Raw genomic sequence first — 20,141 nt, 5'->3', positions numbered from 1 at the left:
AGTTGATTCTTTTTAATTGCAGTAGGGTTGACACACAATAGTATACTTGTTTCAGGTGCACAACATAGTGATTCCACAATTCAATGCTCAGCACAATAAATGAGTCACCAACTGTCACTGCACAATGTTATTACAATATTACTGACTATATCCTCTATTCTGTACTTTTTGTTTTCATGACTTACTGGTTTTATAACTGGAAGTTTGTACCTCTTAATCCTCTTCACCTATTTTGTCCATTTCTCTGTCTGCCTCCTCTTTGGTTTGTTCTCTGTATTTATGAGTCGGTTTCTGTTTGTTGCTTTGTTTTATTTTTTAGATTCCACACATAAGTGAAATCATATGGTATTTATCTTTCTCTAACAGATTTTTAATACATGCCATTTCCCTCCTGAAATTCGCCATCTTGTCATTTTTAACATGTTAATCACAATTATTTAAAAACCCCTGTCTAGTAACTTTCATATTCCTATCAGCTGTGACTTTTTGCTAATGTCAGATGTTCTGGGTTTTGATAATTTGGCCCTGGTTCCAGCTTTTCCTGATAAAATTTTACCGAATACCAGCATTATGCATTGAAATTTGTTTTATTCTTATTGCTATTGTTTCATATATATATAGTTATAGATATATATAGTTATATATAGTTATATGTAGTTTTATTGTTATATTTTTTTCCAAGAAGATTTCCTTTTTAAATCAGGCAACTAAAAAGAGCATAGTCCAGTTGGGAATGGATACGAATGGAATCTGAATGTCAGTCAATTTTGTTCTGTTTTCATTACCAGGATAAAGTGCTCTAGGTGTCTCCACTCAAGCTCAAATTGTGTAGTAGGCTTCATTTTATCTGGCTAATTCTGAGTACCAATTTTTGTCTTCCTTGCACTATGAGGCTACTAAAATTTCTGCTTGAGGCATTTTCTGCTTTCTATTTTTTCTTTTTCTTTTTTATTCCTAATTTGTAGTGCTTGGGAAGTGGCAAGTTTTTGGAGAAAAACACTGGGGAGTTCTGCTTTTCTTTTCTCCAGAATATTGTCCTTCATGTTGCAAACCCCTTGGTTACTGTCATAATTCCTTTGAACTGCTATTTTTATTTATTTTTAAAAGGTTTTAACAATATTTTTGGCTGATAATAGTCTCATAAAGCTGCTTCAACTAGTCAGGACAAAAGTTTCTCCAAATATTATTAATGTTTAATAACAGATTGTGTGTAGGGTTGAAAATATTTAGGCAATTTATCATTAGGATTTTAGATAATACCTTGAACAGTACAATAACTGATAACAGTTGGAGAAAGAATTGAGTATTATTTTCAACAGAAGTAGAAATCCTTAACATAAAAATAACTAATTGTTTATTTGATCTTTTATTCAAAACCACTCAATTAGTATCAAATCCTTACCTTCTTCCAGGTGTACACTAGTATGAATACTAAGCAAATGAAACAACACTGAACTGAGGAGCTATTAGAGGACTTCCATCATGAAGAGGCAAAAAAAAAAAAAAAATCTCATTTACATTTTACCAGGAATATTCTAGTTTCTAGAAGGGAGGCATGATGGAATCAAGATAAATCATAAGGTTGTATGAGTGGGTTTCTCAACCACAACATTATCAACGTTTTGAGCCCGATAATTTTTTGTTGCCTTTCTGTATGGGTGGATTCAGAATAAGGTGAGGAGACTGCCCTGTGCATTCCAAGATACTTAGTGGCATCCTTGGCCTCTTCCCACTAGATGTCAGTAGATCCTTCAGTTGTGACAACAAACATTATCTCCACACATTGCCAAAGGTCCCCTTGGAGGCAAAATCAACTTGGTGAAGCACCTCAGTGCTGCAGAAACATACCAGGAAAGAGATAGTGGTGGATTAACTAAAGTTTTGTAAGTGCAGCGGTGAGAAGTAGTTAGATTATGTACATTTATTGATGCTGAGGGCCATCTGTTGGACAGTTGGAAATGGTGTTTGAAAGAAAGCAAGGAGTAAAAATGACTAAAAGGATTTGGCCTGGCTAATGTCACTACAGACTGTTATTAATATAAAGTGAGGGGAACCTGGGTGGCTCAGTTGGGTAAGCAGCTGCCTTCGGCTCAGGTCATGATCCTGGAGTCCTGGGATCGAGTCCCACATCAGGCTTCCAGATCCATGAGGAAGTCTGTTTCACCCTCTGACCTTCTCCCCTCTCATGTTCTCTCTTACTCATTCTCTCTGAAATAAATGAATAAGATCTTAAAAAAATATATAGAGGGAAAGACTGCAGTAGGAACAAGTTTTGGGAGTAAGAATTAGGAGGCCAATATTAGCATACAGTAAACTGGTAAGTGAAGATGATAAATTGGTGAGGGGATCTGGGGAATGAGGCAGGTATTTGAATGGAGTATATCATTTTGGAATTAGCTTGTGGATGGTATTTAACATGACGAAACTGAATAAGACACCGAATGAGAGGAAGTAGATATGGCAGAGAACAAATTCAAGAAAAAAATCCCTGGCACACTCCAAATTTAGGAAATGGGTAAGATTAAAAGGAAACAGCAAAGTAAATAGAAAGGGAGTGACATAAGATGTGGAAGGAAAAGGAAAACCTGCCACATGTAGTGTGCAGGGAGCCAAGTGGGGAATGTGTTTCAAGAAGGATGTGATCAATAGTCTGACAGGTTAAGTAAATGAAGATGGGGAACCGACTGCTGGATTTCACAACATGGAGGTTACTAGTCACCTTGTTAAGAGCATTGTTGATGAAACTGGAGGGGAAAAGCCTGGTCACGTTGATTCAAAAAGAAGTCGGCCAGAAGGGGTGGAAAAAGCAAGCTCACATAGAAAACTTTTGATGAGTTTTGATATAAAGGAGAATAGTCAACTATGGCAGTAGCTAGAAGGGAAGCAGGGTCAGAAAAGGTCTTTTATTAAATGATGAGAATAATAATATGAAAGTATTCTGGTGAGTATGGTGTGTTACACAAAATAAGAGAGAAGAAAGAGAGAGAGAGGTAGACTGAGACTGAGAGGCAGAGAGAGGAAATTGTCCCTAACATGAGATGGAATCATATCTAGAACACAAGTGGAAGACTTGAGTTCATGACCCGTTATCTACCAAACTGTGATTTGTTGATTTCTTGATAAATTTTGTCCAAGTAAGAAATAACTAAAGTTTGGCTTTTTGTAAGTGTTAGTAGAGAAGAATAGTATCAGTATAAAATATGATATATAATATCCTGATGAAGATAATTGATTAATCACAGTCTTTTTTTTTTATTTTTTTACAAACATCTAAAAAGTGAAGCCAAAAGAAATTTTTCCGAAGTCCTAAATCCACCAAAACAGAGATCCAAAGGGGAGACAAAATTTGAGAAACTGGAATGAAATGAAATGATTTCTAACTGATCTACCATAAAGCCCAATCCTATGCTGGCTGTGAAGAAGGCCGAGAAGAAAATTCATTGAACATGTCAACTCCCCTTACAGACTTTATGAATAGGAAGCATTTTGGTCTCTGTAGTGTTTTCTCATTTCAGTAGAAGATTAGCAAATTATTCTGAGAGAATACGAAATGGAGAGTCTCTGAACTGCTCCGCAGGAAGCATAGATGAAGATGAGGGAATCTTAACTAAAATCAGGGAAATTAACAAACATGTATATAGTAAGGGCTGAGATCCATGTCTTTTAATGTCATTTAGTTCTGAGGGTGCTGGCTGCTGGGCCTTCGCTCTCTGGGCAGGAAAGTGGGATGAGAAGTGGGAGGTGCTTTTCTTAGGGATCTGATAAACCTAAGAGAAAATCCTAACCATAATGTGTTTACGTTTTCCAAGGATATATATACTGGCCAGATCATCTTAGTGTGAAGTCCAGTATTAAATACTCGCCTCATACATACACTTGATCAGAGCTTTCTGTAAGATTTTTTAGTGCCCCATTCTTAAATATGAGCAGATAACTAAGATTCACAAAGTATCCTGGTATACCTCTTAATAAAGTGTAGGAATTAAAACAAAAAAAGAGAAGCAAGCAGTTGGGAATCACAGAGGTCATGCAGGAAAAATAAGCTAGATAAAAGAAAAGCTATGAGCAATATTTTCAGAGGGGGGGAGAGAATGCAAGGTATTATATAAAGAACAGTCAGAAAATAAAAGACACCTAGATATTTTTAAAAAAATAGCAAAGTAAAAAATTCCCAAAGGTAGAAACAAAAAGATATACAATAGATTCTAGGAGAGAGAAACAAAAATATATACAGTTTATATACACATGTACAAAAACTGTATCAGTACCTAAATATAGAAGTATATAAAATATAATAAACTACACACACAGAAGGGAAGCAGGGTCAGAAAAGGTCTTTTTTTTAAATGATGAGAATAATAATATGAAAGTATTCTGGTGAGTATGGTGTGTTACACAAAATAAGAGAGAAGAGAGAGAGAGAGAGGTAGACTGAGACTGAGAGGCAGAGAGAGGAAATTGTCCCTAACATGAGATGGAATCATATCACATACACACAAACTAAAGTTTAGGAAATCTAGTTTGTTTTTTTTTTAAAATATTTTATTTATTTATTTGACAGGCAGTGATCACACGTAGGCAGAGAGGCAGGCGGTGGGGGGGGGGAGCAGGCTCCCTGCTGAGCAGAAAGCCCAATGTAGGGCTCCATCCCAGGACCCTGGATCATGACCCAGGCCGAAGGCAGAGGCTTTAACCCACTGAGCCACCTAGGTACTCCAGGAAATCTAGTTTTTTCAACAGTTTAGGAAATACAACATTTTCAGTAATAGGGATTATAGAGAAAGCAATGGAATGAATTATTAAATTACCCAGGAAGACATTCCAGGATAAAGTATGAGTTTTCAGGATGACAAAGTATACCAATTGCCCTGTATAAAGGCTGAAAATAGATTTACACCACAGCACATCATCAGGCAATTGTGGAACCCTGGGAAAAAACAACCAAGAGAGACAAGCAGACAGACAGAAACAATGTCATAAACAACAGATCAGAAATCAAGATGGTTTCAGCTTTCAGAGCACAGTAACATCTCCATATTGCTAAAAATAATGATTTCTAATCTAGAATTCTGTTTCCAACTAAGCTATCAATCAAATGTAAGCATAGAATAAATACATTTTCAAACATGAAAAATCTCCAAAACATTGCATTCCTCTTGAATTCTTTCTCAAAAATCTTTTGGAAGATGAAATTCTACCTTTTCAAGAAAGGCATGATGCTTAGACAGCTGGGCTCGTATACAGAAGGACAGGTTGATAGTGAAGGGGGACAACAGAGACAAAATTGAGGAATCAATTATCGTCAAGTCCACAGAAAATTAAGCAAACAAAACAAGAAAATTGCAAACTCTAGGGAAAGCAAATAGAGGAAAATCAAAGCTAGTCTCTGAAATAAACTCTTAACAGAGATAGCAAAAAAACCCAAAAAACAAAAAACAAACAAAAAAAAACAAGGAAATCAGTGTGATGGATTCCTCCTCCAGCAAGCCAGAAATGGAGGGGTTTTTAATCTTTATGTTTTTTCTCTTTGCACATATACTTGCGTAAGGCTAAGGTGTTTTCTATTCTCTTAGTCAAGTGCAATCTTTATCTGCTCAGACATGTGTTTTACAGATTAAAATCTGCATGCAGCACTTGGTATATTCCAATACAGACAGAGTATAGTTTTTCATAATTTCAATTATGCATAAAGTAACCATGGCCAATATATCTGGCTTACCTGCAGGTACCATTACCCATTTATCTTTCACCTCAGTATTGAATGATGTGGAACAAATATGAAAAGACTACCAAAACCCCAGAGTAAAAGAAATAAACAAAGAACAGTCTAGAGAAAGTAATTGTCTAAACTGGAGTTGTCTAAATGAGAAAATATGTCTAAGTATCATGCAAGGTAACACTGAGAAATTCCCTAGCAAGTAATAATGTAAAATGTAAACACAGATCTTCTATATTAACAAGTAATCAAAACAGGGTCTGACATCTATTTAGAAAGAGCATGCACCATAGAATCTGCTTAATGAATTAGATATGCCAACTACTCAGTTTCAAAGCTGTTAATACATAATAGGCAGTGACTATTTATGGCATCATATTTATATCTCTTATAAACAGATAATGTTCACTCTGTCCTCCAACTGTAACTCTGTGCTGGGCCCTACTAAAACATCAGGCTGGAGAATTCTGTAGTTTTCTAGGAAATGGAATGAGGAAATTTTATTTTGCCTGGCTACAGGATCTAGCAAAAAGATGATGTTTTCTTCTGAACATTTATGTTGGAGGTGAGGGAAGACAAAATGGAAAAAAAAAAAGGCAAGAAGATGAGAAGCAGAGTAAATTGTATTCTTCTGATTCCTCTTCTCTGTTTCCCCACCGCCCTCCTCCACGCCCATCCCTCACTTGGGCTTGAAAGAATTTGCTAGCTGCTTCCTTGAGTATTCAGGATCCATAAGCTGAAAACAGAACTTGCTCCTGAGGGTCTTGTACATCCTACTGATACACATTATCCCTAAAAAATGGCACTAGAACATAAGTGACCTTCGTGCCAGTATAGAAATAGAAGGTTCAAGCAAGGGAGGAGTCTAACAGTTTCTTTTAGCATTAGAATGGAGTCAAGGACATATTATTAAACTTCCAATTCCTAACCAAATACTCCGGGCACACATGCAGGCTGGAGAAGGAAACTGAAGACAAAAACATGGACAGTTCAAGACATGTTTTTACTGCAGGGACTAAACCTGCTGTTGGTTAAAGTTTTGTTTCATTAATCTTTAATGAAAAGAGAAAGTAGATACTAGTGGTGTAAGCCAACTGAAAGAAGCCAGATAACAAAGCATATATACTGTATGATGGCACTTGTATGAAATCAGTAACAGAAACAGAACAGTAACAGACAGTTAACAGTAACAGTAACAGAAACAGTAACAGAAAAAAATCCTAATAGTGGTTGCTTCTGTAAGTCAGGTGGGAGCAGGAATTGAGGGATGACAAAGGGCCACAAGGGAAAGTTCTACAGGCCGATGTTAATGTTCTATATTTGGTAGAGTTTAGGATACACAGGTATCCTACACAGGTATGCACTTGCCAAAATTCAGCAAACATTCACTTAAGATTTGTGTATTTCATACCTGTAAAGTTCACCTCAAATGGAAAAGAGTATAAACAGATACTGAATTCTAATAAATGAAAAGCTGAACTATTTAGGAAATGTACTAGTTTTTGCAAGATACTCTGTTTTTATTTCCACTGGACTTCAAATAATGTCATGTGAAACTGAAGGTGTCTCAGGCAGTTATTATTACATAAATTCAACTGGAAGATTAAAAAAAAAAAAAGGAAGGAAAAAAGTTCTGTCACTTACTAATACAAAATCCATGGTCAAGTCGTTTTAGCAATCTGTGCCTCAGTTTCCCTTTGTGTAAAAGAGATAATGATTATTTGCTTTACAGTGTTGTGAGGGATCACTGAGATTATGGACATAAAGCACCTACCACAGTGCCTGGAACAAATATTTACTTATTTGTTAATGGTGGTTAATAATAATAGTAATAAAGAATACAACACCAGTAATAATAAAAACAAAAACAAAAACAAAAAACAAACCAAAAAATAAAAAAAACCTCTTCAAGGTCTTATGCTACTCAATAATAGAGCTAGTTAATTTAATTCCAAAGTCTGTGCTCTTCATAACTTTGAGGAGTGGTGTATCCTCATCTGTCTGTCTTCCTCCACTTAGCTTGAAAGACTAGCAATATGGTCCCTATTTTTATTAAGAATAAACAAAACTCAACAAAACTTTGACCAGTTTAGGTTTAATTGTTCAATGAAAAATGTCTGGAACAATAAAAAACAAAAGGTGAAAACCTAAAATTCATTGATATCTTTCCTTTACACTATATATTATAAAATACATATTCAGAAAAAACAACTGTCTAACATACCTGAAAAGTTTATGGGAGTGGTGTGTGCTACATTTTTAAAAAGACTGTGGACTGAATTGTTACAAAGACCAAAATAACACTGATATTGTATTTGCTTAAATGAATGTTTTGGGGGTTTTCTTTGTTGTTGTTTATCTTCCTCCCTTCCTCCCTCCTGCCTTTCTTTCTTCGTCTCCCTCTCTCTCTCTCTCTCCTTCTTCTTTCCTTCCTTCCTTCTTTCCTTCCTTTTTTACTCGAAGGGACTATGGAATCCAAGTCTCAAGAGTTCACTCAGCATTATTTTCAGTATTAGTGAGGGAAAGAAAATTCCTGGCCAGTGTATGATTTCACTATGTATTTTTTCACCTGAAAAGCACTTCCACTCATAATTTTTAAATCAAAACTTCCTTTCTATAAAAATGCTTTAAACCATTCTTTGTAGAAAACTGGGGTGCGTGATTAAGCATTCTGAGGAAAATATTAGCAGTACTTGGAGACTACTCTGCAGTGGTGTTTTCAGCCACTAAAATATGACTGATGTATTCCAACGTGCCTTGTCATTTCTGTGAAATTGTACTTTTGGTTTACTCAATAAAGCTGAGCTTCTCAATAAAGCTGGGCTCAACACCTCAAATCCTTTAAACTGCCTTTTGAAGCCACAAAGCCTCCAATTATCTACCTATCTTGGTATTTCTCTTAGTAAATAGAGAACCATAATGGTGCACACCATCACTCTGTTGGAGAAAACGGATAGGCCACTCTCCATGCTGGTATAATAAAGACTTCTATCACAAAGAATAAACAACTAAATGAGCGGCAATAAACTTAATTTGCACATTAGATATGCTTTTCCAAGTTCCGACATTTCAGTTGAAAATAATGCTGAAGCAATGAGGCCTATAATTGAACATCCAAAACTTCTCCAGTGGGGAAACAAAAACAAATGTTGCCTGCAAACAAGATCATTTTTATAGCCTGCTGTTACTCTGCTTTTTAATAATTTTTCAAATGCCAGATCAAATCATTTCCCCTTTTACGTGATTTTCATGTACCTCTTAAGTGTATGTACACACTGTAATTTTATGCAAGTCCTCCAAAATGAAAACACCTAAACTCTCTTTTTGAATCCTTGTTTGTGCCTATGGAACATGTCCTCAGATTACTCTGGGCATCGTCCGAGGCTCCGGCAAGGCTGGCGCTAATTGCACTCCCAAACTCCCTGTTTGAATGGAAAATGGCTTTATCCTACTGCATGAGTGAAATAGAAATCTCTAACATACAGTGCAGATAACTTCAGAATCCTCTTAACACAGATAAGCCATATCAGCTAAAAACTAAGCTGGAAAATATCTTACTCTTGTAACTATTATCTTTTTACATGTTATCTAACAACAACATTTCTTGCATGACTGGGGCTGATAAGTCAATTCAAAGACAGATGATTGTTTCATCAGCTTTACTGAAATTTCTCATTTGCTCTTTACCACCTTATTACCAGTAAGGTCACTATATTCTGATTTTGGTGTGAGAAACAAAATTATATTTGACTCTGTAATGACAATCAGATGAACACCAGAGACTAGAAAATACGAACACATACACACACACACACACACACACACACACACACACACACATTAAATCTTCTTAAACAACCAGATGACTATACTCTTAATAGCCAGGAAAATGGTTGAATCAGTGCATATTATTATAATTCTTTTTCAGATTAAAGCTTCAAATTTGTAGGTTGTAAAATAATAATTCTTCATCAGGAATAGTTTAAACATTCTTACTTGAAAGAGAATTAGCGATAGGAGTCCAGTTAAGAGGATATGCTAATGACAGACTTATCTTGGGCCTGTATTTACACAGCAATCCCACAGTTTAATAAAAAATCATAGAGTACATATCAATAAAAAATAAAAAATTCTAAAGATGCTTTTATTTGTAATGTCCACATTTTTTGTTTATGTGGTTATTTTTAAATGTTTTTATGTTACTCTATATGTATTTCTGTTTAACATGGTTCTTGTTAATGGCAAAGAAGCATAGAGATCCCCCTTAAAATGGAACGTGGGTATTTCATGAAGATTAAAAATAACAAACACAATTTCCTTCTCATGATTAGATATAAATGAGTGAAAATTACTTGATATTCATGCATACTGATATATGCCCTGTTTGCATATGTAAATGATTCTCTTCTTTGTGCTGAAAATATTGGAACAGTGAGTTCTCTTCATGAAGTCTGTAGGATTTTCATGTACTTCACAATTGATCCTCCTTGCAGAGTAAGGAGTTCTCTGTGTATTATAAATACATAACTACAAACCCTAAAATATGGAAAGTGAAAATATTTTAGAAGTTTATTATTTTCCTTTGATGCTCTTTATTGCAAAGTATCCTAAGCTTAATCCCGGAGAAATAGAAAACCTTCATATTTTAGAGCAAGGAAGTCAGAACAGAGATTATCTAAGAACTAAAGAGTGTAGGGTAAAATCATCTCACTCAATCAATAATTATTTATTGAACACATACAGTTCCCAGGACTGTTCTAGGATTTGTGACATTTCTGCCTTCTTTATGCTTCCTTCTAGAAGAAGGGAAAGAAGGAGAAAAAAACCATAGACATGACAAATAAGTGAAGTATATAGTATGTCAGAAAATGAAAAATCCTACCAAGGAAGGAAGAGTGGTAAAGATTAAGGCGACCAGGAATGCAGATTAGAATAATTTTGTTCCAATAGCCCCAGTAAAGAACACTAGAAATAAATAAAACTGCATGGAGTTTTTGTGTTTTACTTTGTTTCATTTTGTTTTAAACCAAGCAATCTTATTTATTTCGTTCCTTGTATAGAGAGTTGATTGTGTGTTTTATGGACTATCCCAAATTACAGATGAACTTGTTTCTATCCAAAGAACTGGGAACCTATCTAGAAAAAAAAACATGGCTGTGTTAGAAAGCTGAAATATCCAACTGCCACCTTGAGAAATAAGCACAGTCCAGCTTCTCCAGTTACATATTTATGTGAGTCCTCTTTTTTTCTTTTCACCCATTTTTTGCTAGAGGACATCATCATGATGCCAAATGTTTGAAACATTTGAGGAAGAGAAAGTAGTCATTGCAGTCCAATATATACAGTAGCTTTTATCACTGGAATGTAGGTGATGAAAGGAAGCCCATTACTGTATTTTAGCAGTTAAACCAATGGTCCACCAAAAGGATCACCAGTATTCTGCAGAAACTTCAACTGAGAAACTACATTTCCAGCATCAGTACCTTTGATCCTTTATATTTGTTTTAATTCTCTTTAGATTTCTCCATTCTTGGAAAAATTAACCGTGATGCTGTCCTCCACTATGTTTTAACCTTCTTCATATTTTAAAATGAATGGCTACCACCTGCACCTTCTTAATTTGAAATGAGGGAATAAATCTTTATTTTTTTTTCTCTTAATGTTGTTTTTCAGTATATGGGTAGTACCAAACATTTGCTGGAGAGATATCCTATCATTAGATATAGCTACAGCACATTCCTTGAAATGTTAAGTCCATCTCTGTCTTAAAAATCTGATGACAGTACAATCTTAAGGAAGTAAAGTTTTTCCAAATGTGTCACACTGATAAGATTTTGACACAAGTTACATCAATCACATTTCCCCTGAGTGTTTCAGACAATTGTCAGCAGGCATAACATAATATGTTTAAGACAATGTTGGCAAAAATATCTTCCGGGGATAAAGGTGGGTATTTTTTTTTTCCTTGAGATATTTTAAAGAGTAGTTGAAGTGTAGTAGCTAACTACTTTTTATTTAATATATTTATTTTTAATAGAAATGATGATAAAGCACTGATTGCTGAATTTAATTATTTGGGCTTAATTAGCTGTTCAAACTACTTTATCAAGACAGTCATTTTAATCATCCAGGAGGCAATGAAATGATAAAAGTGACATGTCTTCCAGTAAACATACTAGTTTTATGAGCTGAGATTCAACAAAGTAAAATAGCAAAGATGGGGAATAGATACTTGAATACTAATTATATCCCTTGGTGATAGATGGAGGTACATTTGTACTGATAGTAGCTTAAAAGTATGAAGAATAGAGTATGCAGTTCTATCATCATAAATTATTTGAGCTTATAGGTTTACCATGATGGCTATAATAATGACTTACACAGACACAGATATTTTAATTTTTTTCTCTTTGAAAGAAACTACTCATTAAAGTGTATGCAAGAGGGTCTGCATCTCATGAGCTATGCACCTAGAGTTATATAAATAAATGAACTGGTTATGAATTTGGCAACCTTATATCCATGGTAAAAATTTCATACAAAATGAGAGTGTCTGAAGGAAACTTAACCAAGAAAAATATTATCATCCGATTTTATCAAAATGTCCATAGCTTCCTACATTAAGGCATTTGTGAAAATTCAAATGTTTTAGGTGCCGGTTTTAATTCTAATTACCCACTGACAGCATTTCAACTGCTGAAGTATTCACATCTGCTGTGGTATCCCACTGGCAGAGCAAACATACTATTAATGAATATGGGAACACAATTCTTAAATAAATTGTGAAATCAAATATTTCACATATACAACATGATACAAGTTTCACACAATGACAGAGGTTGTGATAGGTACACATATCTCCAATGTTCATCAAGCACAAATGAAGATAATAAAATACCTTTTACGACTAGGCTGCCAGTGTTCTTTGCAACGCCAAACTGATTTGTAGCTACGCAAGTATATGATCCAGCATCTGACCTAGTAACGTTATATATCTTGAGGCTGCCATCCTCTGAGAGAAACACTCTAAAAAGAAAATACATAATTAACAGAAGTAGGCTCTTAAAATAAGCCTTAACCATCTATATTCATTTTAAAACATTACGAAGACCATAACCATACTCATTTCCTTTTATCCTATCCTTGACTGTGAGCTATCTCTGAATCCCCATAGTAGAATAAATGATGTTTGCTCTTATTCTGACACAGTATTGATAATTATCATATTACCACTTGAATTATCATTGTTGATTTTGAAGCCCATTAAAAATAAAATGGATGCTTGATGCTACAATGCCCATTTGCTTGATTAATAACAAATGTAACTATCCACTATGCATTTTGAAAAGTCAACTCTGGTGAGAATTGAACTTGGCATTAGAGAAATGCAAGCTAATTTTCATGATGATTAGTCGTAGCTTTAGGAACCTGCCCTTATTTAACACTTTCAGCCATCAAACAACAGCGTTCTCAATGACAATATCTGCCAGAGCTAGGGAATTGAAGGAACCATCTATATAGTTTTATAGCCAAAGGGCCCAGGCTTATCCTTTTACCCATAAAAAGGGTAAAACCATAAAGATAATGAATCCTTCATTAATCAGACTGAATTAAACTGTCCTAAAATACATGCAATCACTTAGCACATAATGAAAGGATAGGTGTTTAAGAAATTCTAATCTTTCATAAAATGATTCTTAACTTTTCTCTAGAACTCAGAAGTAATCAAAAGCAAATATCACACCACGGCTATAATCAGGGAAAGCCCAAGATTGGTTTCTTGACAAAATCACTATTCAGTGTTTTAATAAGGAGAAAAAAAAAAAGGAAAAATTAAAGCATGTGTCCAATTTTATGTCTTATAAATGTAATTAGCAACTTTCTAAAAACACGACTCTTAAAACACTAGTAGGTAGTCAGGGTTGTACAAAAATAAGTGATGAAAACTAATTTGTCACAACAATAATTTTAAAGGAAAGAAAGATATAACAATTACCATGTATGTCATATCCATTAACAATACTAAACAGTATTTGTTTCATTGCAAATAATATCATTGTGCCTAATATGTGTATCACACAAAATGTAGCTAATATAATTAATTACCTAGTTTGAAACCAAGAGAATATCAGCCAACTACAATTTGTATGAAGCTAGCTTCTGATACTGAGTTTACTATTAGTGATGTGTTCCACATTCTGTCAAGTGTGAAGCTGGGGCCACATCTGAGTTTAGAATGCTCCATGACTTATAATGAGATTTTTGTTTAAACCATTATCTTGGAGTATTTCCCCAAAACAGACATTTGATCTCTCATTTATTTTCTGAAATGTCTATATTTCTTGGTTGCAATTTACATGAACATTGAATCATACTGTTAATGACACAGTAGTAGTAAAGCTATTCTAATATGCAACAAACTGCTGGCCAAATATAATTCTGTATCTGATTTAATTAGAAGAGATCAATGTGAGAAGCATCTCAGTGTATCATATTTAGAATTTAGAATATCATCTCTAGAATTTAGGAAAAATCAGGAATTTTCAGGAACACAGAAATGTTAAATTTTGGCCAGTAAGACAATTTAAGTGATATAAATTATATATCTGCTGATATCTAAAGGCCACCAGACAAACATCTCAGCTAGAAATGCCAGTGTTTATATGTTATATAATTTTTCACTTAGCTTTCAGAAAAGAACAATTCATATAAAAAGTGGTTTAATATTACTACCCTTCTCAGGCTCATGGTATATGTTCGACAACCTTAATGTTTGTTAAATTGAATTGAAATTGTCATCATTGAAATTGATTATTTCTGTTGAAATCTTCATCAGCCAACCGGTATTTCTCATGTGCCCAGCACTGTTTAAAATACTGAGAATGCAGACCAAGAAAAATTACAATCCGTCCAAGAGTAAATAGCTAATAAGTATTAGAGAATGAATTGAAAGTTACGTATCTCTATATTATCTCTATATTATCTCTAGCACTCATCCTCTTTCCAGAACCATCTATAGTTACTTGCTGTAGACTAATTCTCCATGTTTATTTTGATGTTCAAAAAGTTCCTGTTGAGTCATCATTAGATGCCCTTAGAAGAGTCATCAGTGTTTGCTTCTCAAAATGTGGTCTCATCCCAGACCTACAGAATCAAACTTTGCATTTTAACAAATATCCAGTGATCAGGATGAACAATAAGATTTGAGAAGCACTGATCAATTAATTATAAGTTCAACTTTGGTCTGTAAAGATCATTTTTATTTCTAAGCAAGAATGTATACTTTTTCATAAGATCAATATGCAAAAATAGATAAAAGATTAAAAAGGTTAGATTCAAATATTTTATGAAAATAACCAAAATAGTAATCAAATTGATTCATCACTTATTAAAAACATGATTAAAAAAATAATTCTCCACAGCAACCTAGGATATAGAAAACCAGAGATTTAACTATAACTAAAAATTTTATAACATGGTAAATAGTATATTTCAAATTACCATTTAATTTTTTAAATTAGTAAGAGATGGTAAAATATAGTAAGAAAACTTACTCTATGATAACATAGATGGAATCAAACCACATAATCATAGCCCTAATTTTATGCAGAATAATTATACAAAAAATAGTTTAAAAAAGTGAGAATTTCAAGTTCTGTCACATATTAAAATATGGCTTAGCAGAAATGATTTAAAAAAAAAGAAATGATTAAAATAAAAGAAGGAAAGAAAGAAAGAGAGAAAAAGAAAGAAAGAACAACCAACTAAAATCAAACTGTACTAAACAGTGAAAGCACCTATAAAAATTAGCTGAAACATTTTAATTCATGGTTTTGTTAATATTCACAGAGAAATATAAGGACTGGCTTTTTTTATTCTTCTTTTGGAATATTCTAAAAGGTAGTTTAAAATGGTATCTGGAGGAATAGAAAGGACATACTAATGAAATATATTAAAATATTCTATCTTGATTTCATGTAAGCTTCTTTGGTGTTTAAAACAAAACACAGCCACAAGCACTGATAAGCTTGACTATCAAAAAATTTGAGAAAACATTCTGGTAAAAAAAATAAATATTTTTGTGAATAATTAGTAAAGAGAATATAGTTATAGAGACAGAAGCATAAGGCAATCAAGTGATTACATAAAATATATATTTATATGAATACTAGGACCTAATGCAGACATTATACTACTCATAGACAATAAAAGCCTAAATAAAAAATGTGAGCATCATTTAATGTGGTATGGTTTCTAAAAATTCAAAAGCAATTTAGAAACAGAATAGAAAGCACAGAAATAAACCTGTGATTATAGGTCAAGTAATCCATGCCAAAGGAGGCAAGAAGATTGGGAAAACTGGAGAGCTATATGCAGAAGAATGAAAATGGACTACTTTCTTACAAAAACTCAAAATGGATTAACAACCCAAATGTGAGACTTGAAACTATAAAACTCCTAGAAGAAAATATATGCAGTAATTTCTATGACTCTAGTCATAGGAACGTTTTTTGCTATATGTCCCCTGGTAAGGGAAACAAAAGCAAAATTAGACTCTTGACCATACCAAAATAAAAAGCTTTTGCAAGGCAAAGGAAACCATCAACAAAATGACAGGTTAACCTACTGAATGGGAGAAGATATTTGCAAGTGATATAATCTGGTAAGTGGTTAATACAAATATTTATAAGGAACTTACACAAATCAACACCAAAAAACCCCAAATAATCCTGTTTAAAAGTGGACAAAGGACCTGACTAGACATTTTTCCAAAGAAGACATACAAACAGCCAACAGGAACATGAAAAGATGCTCAATATCACTAATCAACAGGGAAATGCAAATCAAAACCACAATGAGATATGACCTCACACCTGTCAGAATGGCTAAAATGAAAAAGATAAGAAATGACGAGTGTTCGTGAGGATGTGGAGAGAAAGGAACCCTCATACAATATTGTTGGGAATGAAAACTGGTGCAGCCACTGTGGAAAACAGTATGGAGGTTCCTCAAAAAATTAAAAATAGAATTATTATATGATCCAGTAACTCTGCCACTAGGTATTTATCCAAGAAAACAAACACACAAGCGCAAAAAGATACGCAACCATATATTTATTGCAGCATTACTTCCAACAGCCAAGACAGAGAAGGAACCCAAGTATCCACATCTAAGGGGGTGTGGTATATATGCAATGGAATATTACTTGGGGAAAAAAGATCCTGCCATTTGCAGCAATAGGAATGGATCCACAGAATATAATACTGAGTGAACTACTCAGAGGAAGCCAGATATCATTGATTTCAGTCATATGTGGAATGTAAGAAACGAAAGAAAGAAAGAAAGAAATAGATAAAGGGAATTGAAAAGAACATTTAATAGCAATTGAAATATATAAATGGAAATGGAGCAATGCTAATACTTTCTTCCTTCTAAACTTACTCAGCAAATACTTACTAGTATCTACTGAGTTCTAGGCAGGATGTTAGATGTTATAATAGAAATAAGAGTAACAGGGTGTTAATTACCAAGAACACACTTCTCTATGAATAAACTCAGTGGTCAAAATCCAAGGAGGTTATTACTACAGGTCGACTCTACACAGGCCCTCTACTCATTGTATAATAAATGTCAACTCAGTGAATCCTTAAGTCAAACCCCTGGGCTTACTATTGGTATCATCCCCAATTTCCTGATGGGGAAACTGAAACAAGGGAAGAAGCAGGAGTGTACTCAAGTTACTCACTAGGTAGTACGGGGCCCAGATTCCAACTTGTCTTTCTCTTTGCATCAGGAAACAACTATCTGGGCAAATCACTTTCACTTCAAGTTTCCAAAGCATAGTTTACCAACAGTATAGTTACTAAGAACACAAACTTGAGCAGTTTATTCATTTTACATATGAATTCCTTTGTACAGAATAACCTTTAATATTGGAGACTCTACTCTCACCTTCAAAAAGTCCACGTGCACATTTTCTCAGGGTTCTAAACTGTTGTGACACCTTAAAGGCACGTTTGATATTCTCTACTATGTGAGAGTTTAACCCTAAACATGCAGCAATAATGATGGCAAGACCGATACTAACAATTATTTTTCTTCTTTTCCATGCCATCCTATTCAATAGAGTATTATTAGCAGAGTTATTAGCAAACATGGAGTTTCAGGTCAAACTGCTTTGCCTGTTACTGAATCTGAGCCCTAACATTTAATATTTGTAACCACTGGGCCAAGTTACTCAACTTGCCAAGTCCTCAGTTTCTCCTTTGTACCATGTGGATAGGGATATTACTTGTGTCAGAGAGTCATGAGGAGTGAGTGACATAAACTATTTAATGTGCTTAGTTTAGCAGTAGGCCTGACTGCTAGTTAGCAGTCAATAGGTAGGTTCTAAATGAACCAGCTTCTCATTCTGCCAAAGAATATAGGCACTTCTCTACCTCCTGAACAATGAAAACATTGTTTTTTGTCACATTCCATTTTGAAAAAAGAGAACTGAAAGATATATGTCAGGCTCTTTGAAAGGGACCTAATGCAGGGAGACTCTTCCCAGCACTAAGTTTCACTGCCTGAGACCCTTTACTGAATTCATGCACCCTCCCAATTGTGTTATTTGTCAAGTTACTCTTCCTGACCCACAATGTTCTCATTTTTATTTTGGGAAGGAATACAGAGTTGTTATGATAATTGAATTAATGAAATGTTAGTGATTAATCTCATGCTTACTCTTCATTGGCTTTTGCTCTCCTCCATGACTCAGAGTGGGATTTTTGATTCTCATTTTGGCTCTGACTCATGCCTGATGTCTGAAAACTCTTTTGTCTGATTGAATTCAGCAGTACTATCATGGTTTTAGGTTTTAGGTTTTTTTTTTTTTTAGGTTGTAACTATCATGGTTATTAGTCCTGGACTGTGTTGGGCTTGGTGTCACTGGGTTCTGAAACTCACCTTTCAGGATTTGTATATTTCTTCTTAACACTTCCAATGTAATCAATTCACAATTAAGCGATAAACACCCTTCCTCCCCAGTCTCTATTCTCAAATATTCACTTAATTAGTATGTTTCAACTGTTTGCACTATTGAATAGAAAAATTTCCCCCAAATTACCAAAGCTTAGTACTCTAGATGATTAAATCACAAATTAAGGCATTTGCATTTAAAATATTCTGTAAAAATTAGAATTTAAAGACATTACATGTGTAGATGTATCATGACCATTCAACATTTGAAAAATTAAAGCTGGCATTTGTAATGTACTACGCTATTCGTCTAATTGCATTGTGGGCTTTAGATAGGTAGAAACTCAGTAGCTCAACCTGTGTCTGACAGTTAGGTGACATTGGTAGATTTTATGGTGGCATTAGAAAATAGAACATGTGGAAAACTGAACCACCAACACATGTAAGAATTTCAAGGTTAACTGATAAGTTGAAGGAACACTATATTAAGTGATTGAACACCCAACATTTCAGTCTACCTACTGTCAGGGAATGTTAGGAGCATAAACAGAAAACAAAAGTAATAGTCTACCCATTTGCCTCATTTCATACCTGTTGCCTTCTACTTGATGTGTTATTATGAATGAAATACCAGGAAGAAGGACTACCAATGAAATGAACTTGTGGGACTCTTTCATCTGAAATGCATGTCAAATTTCGTGTCATTCTGAGGAACTACAGAAAGACTAATGTGGAATGTTTTTTCCTGTGTTGCGTGTGATAAGCTATTATAAACCTCTTAAATATAATAGAGATTATAATTCACATCTAGTTATGACTATAGTGAATCTAATATATATCCAATCTTTGGTTAACCTACATACAGAAAACAAATCTGTATACATAGATCCCACATGAATAAAAAATGATGAAGGCTCTATTTTAATTTGTTTGATATTAACCATAGCCCAACACCAAGTTTGAGGATGCAGAAGATTAGCAATAGCTAAATTTCTTAAACTACAAGAAATTAGGACATTGGGCAATTATAATTTCTTATTGCTGAAACTAGAGCAATACTGCTATTTTTATAGTTAGATTATTAACTGGAGTATTGCTTCCAGTTCTGTCTAAAGATAATACTGTAGACCATGAAATTTTAATTGACGGTCTAATTTTACTGATATCTAGAAAATGTAAAATAGATTGGATTAAAATGAGTTAGATATGAAGTAGAAAAGTGTGTATAAATTCCGACTCGACACAATTTAGGTTTTAAGTAAAATGTCCCACTGGAATTCATTTTAGATCAAATATTGATATTACGTTTTAATAATTTTAGCACCCAATTATCATAGCTAAGGTGTGATAGGTATGCCGATTTCATTGCCACTTAATAAACTACCTCTTAAAAACTCCTTATTTTAACAAGCTACAAAAAATGACTGACATGATCTACAAACAAGTAAATATCAAAGCTAGCTCA

The 20,141-nt window shown here is 34.1% G+C and overlaps 1 protein-coding gene across 1 annotated transcript in view; it reads right to left on the bottom strand.

Moving 5' to 3' along the window:
• The window catches only part of LOC131824148 (contactin-6-like), a 305,999-nt gene that overhangs the window by 35,183 nt on the left and 250,675 nt on the right, over nt 1-20,141 (bottom strand). Inside the window, 1 exon segment of the mRNA XM_059161537.1 lies at nt 12,615-12,742. Coding sequence (XP_059017520.1) covers nt 12,615-12,742 — 128 coding nt within the window.

This window comes from Mustela lutreola, chromosome 2 (genome assembly GCF_030435805.1).
Source record: "Mustela lutreola isolate mMusLut2 chromosome 2, mMusLut2.pri, whole genome shotgun sequence".
NCBI classification, from domain to species: domain Eukaryota; kingdom Metazoa; phylum Chordata; class Mammalia; order Carnivora; family Mustelidae; genus Mustela; species Mustela lutreola.
This window is presented reverse-complemented; position numbering and strand designations above follow the sequence as displayed.